The 12,174-nt window shown below is 44.8% G+C and overlaps 1 protein-coding gene across 2 annotated transcripts in view; it reads left to right on the top strand.

The window, feature by feature from the left end:
- Positions 1 to 12,174, top strand: part of LOC311241537 (transmembrane protein 87A) — a 164,254-nt gene that overhangs the window by 58,245 nt on the left and 93,835 nt on the right. For both annotated transcript variants that reach the window (XM_084330386.1, XM_084330385.1), the window contains exons 5-6: positions 10,622 to 10,678; positions 11,599 to 11,661. In XM_084330386.1, coding sequence (XP_084186512.1) covers positions 10,622 to 10,678; positions 11,599 to 11,661 — 120 coding nt within the window. The remainder of the gene's footprint in view (positions 1 to 10,621; positions 10,679 to 11,598; positions 11,662 to 12,174) is intronic.

The following is a 12,174-nucleotide window of genomic DNA, read 5'->3' as shown; positions in this document are numbered from 1 at the left end:
TGATAACAAACTATCATTACACATGGGCAAAACAGAGTCCATTCTCTTCGGTTCAAATAACAAACTCAGAAAGACCGACGGATTCTCAGTTACAGTGGGTGACAATATTGTCACAAGGAAAGACGAAATTACCTACCTGGGTTCCATCCTAGAGGCAAATCTTTCATATGACAAAATGGCATCCAATGTAATAAAAAAAGTCAACCAACGAACTAGATTCTTGTACCGGATCTCCTCTCTGGTAAACAAGAATACCCTGAAGACTCTGGCAGGAGCACTCATTCAAGGGTACTATGACTATGCGTGCACCTCATGGTACCAAAGCACCTCAAAGGCGCTTAAAACAAAATTACAAACATCACAAAACAAACTGGTCAGACTACTACTTGACCTGAACCCCAGAACCCACCTCACCCCTGCCCACTTTGACAACCTAGGATGGCTTAGAGTAAACGACAGAGTACAGCAACTTGCAATGGGCCTGGTCTACAAGATACACTATACGACCGGGGTGCCCATGTACATGTCAAAATACTTCCCAAAGGTCAGTGAATACCACAACCACTACACCAGAGGAAGCTCAACAAATCATGTTAAACCCAGATTCGGCTCAAACAAGGGACTAAACACGTTTCGCAATTATGCCACAACAATGTGGATCGCCCTACCCAAAGCTGTAAAGGAATGTGAATCCCTGCCCACATTCAAAACCGCTCTTAAAGAGCACCTACGGGAGGCTGCAATTCGAAACTGGCCACCGTAAATGCCCAAAACCCCCACCACCTCCTAATAGACAGTCTCCTCCCCACCGCATGTACATATTCCCTCCCCGCCGTATGTATATTTCCCTCCCACCCACCCACCCCCTCCTAATGTACAGTCCCCTCCCCATCATATGTATATACTCTGTCAGGATCTAGGGGTAACAGTACTGTATATTTGAATACCGCTTATGTCACAAATGTATCAGTACTAAATACCTATATGTCCCTATGCCATAAATGTCATGTATGTTGTGTATGTCATAAATGTCTATATGAATTGAAAATGGGGGACCCTGATGGAAACAAGACAAACGTCTTTCTCAGGTCTGCATCCCCTTAACAATTGTATGTATTGAGCCGTACTGTATTGTACCCATTCTGCAATCTGTTAAATAAAGTTTTCATTCATTCATTCATTCATTTATTCATTCATTCATAGCACAGTCTCTGGAGCGTAACAGTAAGAAGCATTTTGTATAAAAGTATTCTGTACTTCTGTATGACAACTATTAAAGAAACTTGAAAACTTGACTTTATATCTGAATTTCTCACTGAACACTTATGTTCACTGATTCTTGTTTTAAAGGCTCTGGTTGTCTTCCCCACATAAGAAAAGTTACACAGGCATTTTAGCAGATACACAAGATTGGATGAATTACACGTGATACGCCCTTTAACAGGTATTTTTTTGTTCGTTTTCGGGTGCGTGTAAAATTTCTCTTTGATCATGCCTTGACACTGTACACAGGCTTGACAAGGAAAATTTCCATCAGGGATATTCGACAAAAAATGTGTAGGTTTCCTTACGGGCAAGTCGGTTTTAACTAATAGGTTAGATAAAGTCGCTTGTCTTTTGTAAAAGTAATTAGGCGAGGGGAGCTCCAGTAGCTCACCGCGTATCTCTGCGCTATTTCGGCGTCAGGGACAACCGTGCGCGTCACGGATCTGGGGTACACGAGTTCGACTCCCGGACTCGCCGTATTTTCTCAGAGTGTCTTTCCCCCGATCTATATCCTATTCAACCTGTTTCTGTCGGTCATGCTTGACCAGAAAAAGCGATAAACGCTAAAAAGAACCAGCTGACTGGTCAAAGTTTAAAAAAAAATAAAGTAATTAGGCGAATGTTGAAACGCTGTCCCTATTATTGGATCCGACTGTAGAATATGCCAATATTTATTGACTATGCTCCGTATGCCTCTCGTAATGGGGCTAAAAGTAGACACGAAAGATACTTTGTCTGTGTTTTCTTTTTTCTTTTTGGGGATAAACAACGTGGCCCTATCGATCAGATTGGTTTTATTCAGGGCTTTACGTGTCAAGTCGACACTATAGCCTCTCTCATGAAAGCTGCCACGTAGAACTTCTGCTTGTGCAGTGAATCTATCTTCAGTGTCACAAATTCTCCTATAACGGAGTATTTGGCTGAAAGGTAGACTATTCTTCAAGGCAGGAGTGTGGTAACTGGAATAATGTAAGAACGAGTTACGGTCTGTCTCCTTTTTGAAGACCTCTGTATGTAATGAGATGCCATCAGGGGCTTTCTTGATCAAAACATCTAGGAAAGGTAGAGTATGCATATCAAACTTTAATGTAAACTTTATAGTTTCTCTGCAGGTGTTCAGGTACTCAAGGAAGGCATCAAGATCAGACGATGTACCAGACCAAATAAAAAACATATCATCAATATATCGCATATAGGATTTGACGAATTTCTCAAACGGGTTATTATTAAAAATGTGATCAGACTCATACTTGGACATGTACAGGTTGGCTAGGTTCACAGCGGCTGGGAAGCCCATACTGAGGCCTCTGTTTTGCAGGTAGTATTTATCTTGGAATCTAAAATAATTCCGAGTTAGAACCAGGTCGGCCAGACCAACTAGCGCCTCTGTGGAGGGGAGCAATTCCTCTCTCGAGTTTAGATAAAAACTCAGTGCGTCTAGCGCGTCAGCATGTGGAATGCTGGGGTATAGACTGACCACATCTATGGTAACCAACAAGTCTGAGGGACTAATACTGCAGGTCGATAGTTTGCTCAAAAAAGTAGTAGTGTCTTTTAAATAACCACGTTGAGAAGAGGCCAAATCCTTAATATGCGAGTCAACAAATTGCGAGATTTTTTCTGTAGCAGAACCTATACCAGAGACGATCGGTCGACCAGGAGGGTTAACCAGATCCTTATGGATCTTCGGTAAAGTGTAAATAATAGGCGTAACCGGGTACTCTACAAACATAAACTTAAATTCATTTTCTGTAATCACCTCTGCCAATCTAAGGCTTTTAAGGGTTGTTTTAATTTCTGCGGAAAATTTAAATACTGGGTCTGTATTTAAAAGGGTATAAACCTCAATATCGTTCAATTGTCTATTGATCTCGGATACATACGAACTCTTATTTTGGAGCACGATTCCAGAACCTTTATCGGCTTTCCTAAAAATTAAATCATCATTCTTCATTAGTTCCTTAAGTGCTGCTGACTCTGATTCTAATAAATTAGGGTAAAGATGGGCTTTGTGACTGGTTTCACATAATTTAAGGACATAATTTTGTACCAATCTGCAAAATGTCTCCACTGAGGGTGGGTTGAGATGAGGGGTAAACACGCTGCGTGGTTTAAATACCTTTCTTTTAGAACAAAGGGTATCAGGCTCTGTTTCTGGCCTTTCATCAACATCATCACTTATAGGCACATTTTCATTAGCAACATATTGAATTCTCTTATCAAACCCTCTGGCATAAAATGCTTATAACTTAATGTTTCTAAAAAACTTAAATAACTCGACTTTGGTAGTAAAGGAGTCAGCCTTCCGAGCCGGGACAAACGATAAACCTTTAGAAAGGATATTGTGATGTGGGTCGCCCAATGTGCGTCACAAATGTTTACTATATTGGAATCAATGTTTATCACCGGAACCGTGGATTTCTTTCTCTGGCTCCTCCTCGTCTTCCTGCGGGATCCCTCGCCGGTCTGGGAGGGAGAGGAGCGTCCTGCTCTCCGCGAAAATTAGACTGGCTTCGAAGAGGGTATCTGCCTTGAGATGGCGTCTCGTCTGAGCTCGCCGCTGTAGAGGAAGAATCAGAATGCCGTTGATTATCTCTAGGCTGCCAATTCTGCCTACAGTTCCTGGAGTGGGGATGATGGAGCCATGGGTACACCATTTGCGTTGCGTAGTCTTGCTCGTCTCTTCTCCTCTTAGCTCTCTTGTGCAGCTCAATGTCCAGTTTGTACTTGTCAAGCTTCTTGTGCACTGACTCGAGCAATTCGGTCAGCTGGTCAGGCGTTAAAACCGTTTTGATTTCAACCTCTAATGAGGAAAGTTCAGCTCTGACCTTGGCTAATTTGGAGCCTTCGTTATCAATAATTAAAAGCATTAGATCCTTGGAGCACTTGTCTAGGATCGAACACCATTTGTCACAAAAATCTGGTGATTCTCTTCCTAGAGTGGGTTCCTTGGAGATGCGCAGGCCCCTCGGAATGATGTCGTCCTGCCAGTATTTGGTAAGGGTCGTACCATGGAGCAGGGTACGTGTCTCTCTCTGCCGTAGTCTAGAAAGAGACAAGGCCAGTGCCTCTCTTCCTTTGGGTGGAGGTGCCGAACTCTCTGGCACTGGAAATAAGCGACAGATTCTGTCGCTATCCACTTTGGAATAAGCAAAGCCTTTGCTCTCCATTTTTCAGTGTGAGCTGCTAAATATGTAAAAAAAAGAGAAAAAACTAAGGTTTGGAGCTGCTGGTCTCAAAAGCTACCAGGGTAGCTATGAATCAAATGTCAAGTTAGACCGCGCTCTCAAGATTCGACACTGGGTGCTGAAATCCCATTAAGTATTTTATAAAAAAGAAGCAGTGAAGCTAGACCAGCACTCTCAGGTTCAAGAATTTAATGGCAGCCTGAAACAAACATGTTTCGGAATTACATATTCCTTCTTCAGTGTTATAGCTTGCAATGCACATGCAGTCAAGATGGTGGTTATATACACAGGTGGTTAATGACTTGGCAGGAAATGGCATCACGGCGCAGGTGTGCCTGAGTATTGGTCCTCAATGACCAAAGGAAAGACCAAATCAAAATAGAGTCTGTTAGTAAACATTGGAAGCACCCAGGGCCAGCGCTATATGCACGTCAAGAACCCGAAACACATCAATGGTGAATTCTAATAAGAAAACACTAGACGACGTTCCCTCCATGCTGTCTGGGACGAGCAGCAGGAAGCCGGTCAATAAGACACAGACACGGGCCTTATATAATTCTGCTCCTCACATAAGAGGGCAAGACAGAAGTTCCCCCAGAGAGACCTCCACGTGAGTATAATTGAAAAAGATACATGCAATAATAATTGGGCCAAGTGACCAACGGCCCAATACACACTGTAATAGAGAGCAGAGCAGAAAACGAACAGTTTTCGAATGCATCGCATCATCCAACTTTGACAAAGACAGCGGTCTGCAGCACAGAGCCTGTAACCTCACGGATGTCTCCTGGCCAATAGGAAACGCGCCCAGTGACGTATCCCATGGCCGGGGGGAAATCCTGTGACCCACCCATCCTAACATGGAGTGGAACCAGGGAACCCCCCCCCCTTCCCTTTCCCTGTGACGCGTTGCCCCTCAGCCGACAGGGAAAAACTGACAGGCAGGAGGTCCCACCTCCCGGCCAATCAGTAAAGGGGGGGGAGGATTTTATCAGCCCACCCCTCATGACCCCTCACCCCTGATACGATGCAACGACAAAGCAGAGCCATGACACCAGTCATAGCGTGCTACATGAAAGCGCATTACACCTGTTAGGGTAGCAGCTTCACATTCTGCACGCTAGCCACAGACGATAACCTCGTCTGTGCAAAAACTGGTTTCATACATGGCTTCAGGCTTCATGTGCGCACTGGCCGCCTGAATTTTTACACCTTTACCCTAAAGTAAGAAAAACACAGACCAAGAGAGGGGCCAAGGGCCCTGGTACAAGAGCTACACATGTAACCTCTGTAGGCCAACACCTAACCCAGTTGTGGATTCAAAGCCACGTTTACTTAAACATGAATATGATACACACAACCCTCTATCACAATAAAAAAGGGTAAAAGTTCACTCTCACTACTGTAAGAGGAACGCCGTTTTTTATGACGAGAGAAGACACAAGTCCTCGATCAAGTGCTGGTCACAGGCCTTGCTAAGTCTACATGACAGCGACCAAACAATTTTCAGAGACAAATTGCCTCTCTCTAAGCAAGAGCACAACCCCAGCAGAAGCTGAGGGATTTACACCGTATCCCCAAAAATATAGTGAATCAACACACATTTTGTAAACAAAATCATATTTGAGGGGAGGGGGGGGGGGGGGGGGCAGGGGCAAACCGGGGAATAATTTCACCCACCCCTCACCACCTTACCCCTGATACGACGCCAAATGTGTAGAGTAAAAGCTTTACATCATGCACGCCAGCACAGCCGACAACCTTGTTTGAAACAGGTTTCCCACAGCTCTGCTTATGTGTGAAAAAAACTTGCCACTAGTTATTTTCATCATTACCCTCAAGTAAGAATAACAAGCTAAGAGAGGGATTCAGCCCTCGATCATATGCCACTATGCACAGCATTGTAGGGTAACCCAGACTGTTCTGAAGGATCAGATTAAACCGAATATATATATTTATTTATATATATATATTTAATTGTATTTGTATATCCCCTGATATCCCCTGATATCCCTTGTATATTCCTTGTACAATATGCATTGAATATCCCTTCTAGTCTACTGAACATCCCATAATAGTCTCCATTCTACCATTGGACGAGACCTTGGTGCCAGGTCGCCATACCCCTCAGACCAAGTTCAATCGTACCGCTCAACATGTATGGACAAGTCCTAGTTCCGCGTAGGAATATGTCTACCGCACCACTAATGGTACTATTTGTTCATAGTGCGTATATATACTGCGCTATTAAAGTAGAACTTTCTTTTAGTCCAGTTCCTTACCCTCCAACAGAGTGACAGACGCAAAAGCCTCCCCGCGAACCACGTGTGGGCAGTAAGGCCAATTCGGCCCAGTATCGGCATTGAGACATCGTGTATACTAATATTTGAATAGTCATATTTGGCACTATATCGTCGAGTTGGACGTATTCTATTAAGCTAATAATAGTCTATTCATATATAGTGCCTCGTGCGGTAAGAGTTCTATAGTAATCAGCACCCCCATCGTTTCGGGCATCAGCTGGACGCTTATCCAGGGTGGTTGACCCCACGTGAAGCTGCACCCGAGGAGCTCCAGGCCAAAGAGCGAGTGGACCTGTATATTGGATTATTCTACCGACGATGGCTAGCCTTCCCCGGCTTGGATTATGCTTTGAGTACTTTGATTATTCTATGGATAAAGGCCAACACTGCGGTGTGTTGGAAATACCCCCCCCGGAGAGGACGACAGGTGAGACGGCGCTCTGCACAGTGAGGTCGCCTCACGTCTCTCCGTCGTGGACCGGAGGACGCCGGCCACAGAGGGTCCAACTGCATTCATCTGTGGATCGAGGATCGTTGGGCACCGTGTCGCACAACTGTGGACTCTCCCAAGATACCCTCGGCCAGACGGGATCCAGCCAGTGACTCTCTAACCCCCCCCCCCTCCAGCTGTCCTACAAGCAGTCGGAACCTCCCCCTAGTGTATCCAGCTATATAATCATTCAAGTATCATCGCTATTGTTCCCTAAATATTCCAGGTTGTATATTTGCTTCCTGCGCAATCAGAGATTGGACATTCGATATTGATCTACCTACGAATACTCATTTGCCATAAAAGTGCATACTATTTCAAATCATAAATGTAATTAAGTGATCGTTGTACATACCTTTTGCTATGTATTAAAACTCAAACTTTCGATTTGGTACATTTGTGTTGGATCCGTTTATCAGGTGGGAGTGTTCAACATATTCATACCTAGTACTGGGTGGCCAGAGTCTAAAGTACAAGAGGTAGTGGTAGTAAGTATCATATCTAACCATACAGTCAGGGAATTGTACCCCTCAGTTACACAGACAGTTGTGGGCTCAGCCACGTTGTCTAAACGTTACATGAAGACACACAACTTCTCATCATACAACAAAAACCCAGTTAATTTTACTCACGTAAAAAACAATGCTGTTCCTAGGTAGAGAGAAAGGCATAAATAAGCCTTGGCCAACGCTAACCCAAGCTATACAAAGCGACCAAGACAATTCTCACACAGCACACGTCGTATCTCCAAATGTAGTGAAGTAATTATGTTTTGTAGACAAAAACATCATTATTAACAAAAAACATTCGGGAGGGGAAGGAAGGAAGAGTGGGGTAATATCCATTGGACACCTTACCTGCATCAATGAACGCAGGACGAAAGGCCGCAACATAGGTTGGTCCACCACGTCGACGAAGGCCTCTTGCTGGCCAGGCCAGAAGAAGCAATGGCCGGAGCCTTGCTCCGGCGTGACGCCCCCCTCCTGCAGCCGGTCATGGCGCAGGCCCGACGACATCTTCTGCCAAAGATGACGTCGTAGTCAGAGTGCCAGGGCCTGCTATTCTCACGGCTACGCCAATGGTTGTAGCACAAGCTAAACAGCTAACTCTAGGCTAACTGATAGCATCAAGCTAACGTTCCCAGCCGAGCGCAGCCGGCAGCTAACGTCGTAGCTAAACAGCTAACTGGCTAACAGTTAGCTCATACCGGCTATCGCTAGCCATTAGCTAACGCAGAAGCAAGCTAAGCGGCTACTACTGAAAACTGTACAACGTGAGAAAAGCAATACAGGCCAACACTTCAGACAGCCGCTGTCTTTTCCTCTTCTTATCCAAAGAAAAAAGGGAAAAAGGCAACACACGTCCCTCTTCAGAACAGTGTTTACCAGACACAGCGGTGTCGGCAGCAAGCCCCTCGTTGTATGCGGGCTATAGCCGACCTGAGCTTGGAAATATTCTCATAACGAAGCTCACCTCCCTCGCACCGGGTGTTTTTCATCTTGAAAAGCGGGGGCCAGCACGGCGACAGTGGGTATCCGTTTGTCCAGAGACCCGGGGAATTGAACCGCAGATTCGGAATCACGGTCCCAGGAAAACAAAGCTACGACTTCACTTGAGGAGGAGCTAATGTTATCGTGGGGCATCAAACTAGAACCCCCTCCACGCCGCTAAGGGGCAGCGAAAAGGATCCTAGCCTGGAGCCGACCTTCGTAAGCTGTGTAGTTGACCCCCCACAACTGACACACCTGGCGCCTGCGTCGCAAAAAACATCACCCGCCCAGAGAGGCCGTCAGCCCTCACACGGCCGATCGCCTCCCAAGCAAAGTGTCCAGCTGCAGAGCCGGAGGCAATGCCGGCGGGGATTGCTCAGCGACACGAGCCCCTAATGCGAAGCGCCGGTGGAGGTCAGAATGATCATCATTTTCTAGACACTCCGGTGGCGAAGCCATTATCGCTGTATTTCCTTGAAAAATAGTGAGAGAGGGGGCAGCTAGGTGGTGCAGTGGGCAAGGCGTTCACCACCAATGCAGGAGACGCTGGGTTCGAGGCCAGCTCTCCGCATTGCTATCAGCTTGGCTGGTCGTTCATACTAATACAATTGGCAGTATTAGGGGGTGGGAAGCTGATGGGTGGGGATCGGACGTTGTGGACAGCGACTCCTACAGGTCGGTTGGTGCGCCTGCGCAGCAGAATCAGGAAGCGACAGGGGCGGCGTGCCCTCCAAACGCAGACCCCCGACGCTGAGAGATCGCGCTGTGCAGGTGAAAAGATGCGACTGCTGCTTCCTCGAGTACCGGAGGGGACACGTGGTGTAAGGCTTAGTCCACATTGCAGCCAGCTTGTGGGAGGCATGGCCTAACAACGTTCGAGACAGGGGAGGGTAGAATTGGATGATACGAAATTGGGATGGGAGAAAAATAGAAAATGGGAGAAAAAGTAGATAAAAAAAAAAAAAAAAGTGAGAGAGAAAACAAATATAATGATATAATGTCAACGCAGCTCCTTTTCTCCAATAACGTAACTCCTTTCCAATAACTATTTCGGCACTAAACTAAAGTGGTGTATACAGGCACTTTTTCGGTGGTGAAAATAGGGAAGGGACTGTTAGTGTGGCCACGACCCCGCTTATGTAGAGAGCGGATGTGGGTGTGGCCAAGCGGATGGGTGTGTACATGTGGAGAAAAATTATTCAGTGTTAGATTGGATAAAGGGATAGTTCGATAATATAACTGCCCAGAGCCTAGAGACTTTTAAATCACTGCTTAAAACGCATCTCTTTTTCCTGGCCTTTGACCAGAGTTAGCCTGCCACTTGTACACTACGCTTGCTGTTACTCTGGATTTTTTATCTATTTTCTTGTCTCTTTCATATTGCACCTTGCTCTTGTTTTCTTAAGTGTACTATACCGTTTTCTGTAATTTTAGTGTATTTAACTTGTTACTGCATTGTATGTTTTTTTTTATCATGTCCTACCTGTAAAGCACTTTGGTTGGCTTTTAGTCATTGTAAATGTGCTATATAAATAAAGCTGACTTGACTTGACTTGACTAATGAAAACCCCTATCTGGAATCTGTACCTTTAACCCAGAGGGTAAGATGTGAAATTCTGCATAGAGGAGAGGGACAGCATCAGAAAGAATAGATGTATCATTCTTCCCAAACATACACATGCACACACACACACACACACACACACACACACACACACACACACACACACACACACACACACACACACACACACACACACACACACACATACACACACACACCCTCTATAAACAGGCTTCCTTGCATCTTAATAATGAAAGTATTTCTGTGGTCAGCTGACATGGTCATAATATTCTGCTGGGTGTGTTTGTTTTTTGTCACAGTTCGGCCTGAGTGAATTTGCTAAGCCAACTAGACTGACAGAGCCAGTGGTGGACCAGGTGAGAAGGGGGGTGAATCTTACAAGTTTGAGACAGGTAGTTTAACCAGAGACAGTCTATAATGAGACAGAGCACTGTGGTAGTTTAACCAGAGACAGTCTATATAATGAGGAGACAGAGCACTGTGGTAGTTTAACCAGATACAGTCTATATAATGAGGAGACAGAGCACTGTGGTAGTTTAACCAGATACAGTCTATATAATGAGGAGACAGAGCACTGTGGTTGTTTAACCAGATACAGTCTATATAATGAGGAGACAGAGCACTGTGGTAGTTTAACCAGAGACAGTCTATAATGAGACAGAGCACTGTGGTAGTTTAACCAGATACATTCTATATAATGAGGAGACAGAGCACTGTGGTAGTTTACCCAGATACAGTCTATATAATGAGGAGACAGCACTGTGGTAGTTTAACCAGATACAGTCTATATAATGAGGAGACAGAGCACTGTGGTAGTTTAACCAGAGACAGTATATAATGAGACAGAGCACTGTGGTAGTTTAACCAGATACAGTCTATATAATGAGGAGACAGAGCACTGTGGTAGTTTAACCAGAGACAGTCTATATAATGATGAGACAGAGCACTGTGGTCGTTTAACCAGATATATACAGTATAATGAGTAGTTACAATGCAGAGGATACATTTCCTCAAGAGGATTAATAATATATAACTTAACTTAGTGGTCCATTGGTCTGCTGTCCAACAGTCCATCAGTGTATCTCTGTCTTTCTGTTTCTATCTCTCTGTGTGTCTCATGGGTTGTCCAACATACATTTCATGTTTATTAGATGGTGTGAAGGAGAACAGGGTGGGGGTCTTTCTATACCTCTACCTCACTCTCTCTCTCTCTCTCTCTCTCTCTCTCTCTCTCTCTCTCTCTCTCTCTCTCTCTCTCTCTCTCTCTCTCTCTCAGTCAGTTACAGAGAAGACTCCAAGCAGGAGGAGAAGAGGAGTTGTGGAGGCCCCAAAACCCAAGGTCACACACAAAGATCTCTCTCTCTCTCTCTCTCTCTCTCTCTCTCTCTCTCTCTCTCTCTCTCTCTCTCTCTCTCTCTCTCTCTCTCTCTCTCTCTCTCTCTCGCTCTCTCTCTCTTAATGTATCTCTCTGTCTTAATGTCTCTCTCTCTTTGGGTCTTAATGTTTCTCTCTCTCTCTCTCTCTTAATGTATCTCTCTATGTCTTAATGTCTTTCTCTCTTTGGGTCTTAATGTCTCTCTCTATCTCTCTCTGTCTTAATGCCTCTCTCTCTCTCTCTCTCTCTCTCTCTCTCTGTCTCTCTCTCTGTATCTTAAAGGGGCTATGCACTGCTATTCCTAGCACTATTTGGGCAACTTTACACAATTCCTGTTAGTCTATTGAAGACATTTGTAATTTTTTTTTCAAAAAAATTCATTGTTTTATATTTCTAATCAAGTACTCGAAACCATCATTTTTCAGCCTCGAGAAATCAGGCTGTTATGGCCTGGCTCCGCCCATAAGCACTTTGAGT

This window comes from Notolepis coatsorum (genome assembly GCF_963971535.1).
Source record: "Notolepis coatsorum genome assembly, chromosome: 1".
Lineage (NCBI taxonomy): Eukaryota > Metazoa > Chordata > Actinopteri > Aulopiformes > Paralepididae > Notolepis > Notolepis coatsorum.
This window is presented reverse-complemented; position numbering and strand designations above follow the sequence as displayed.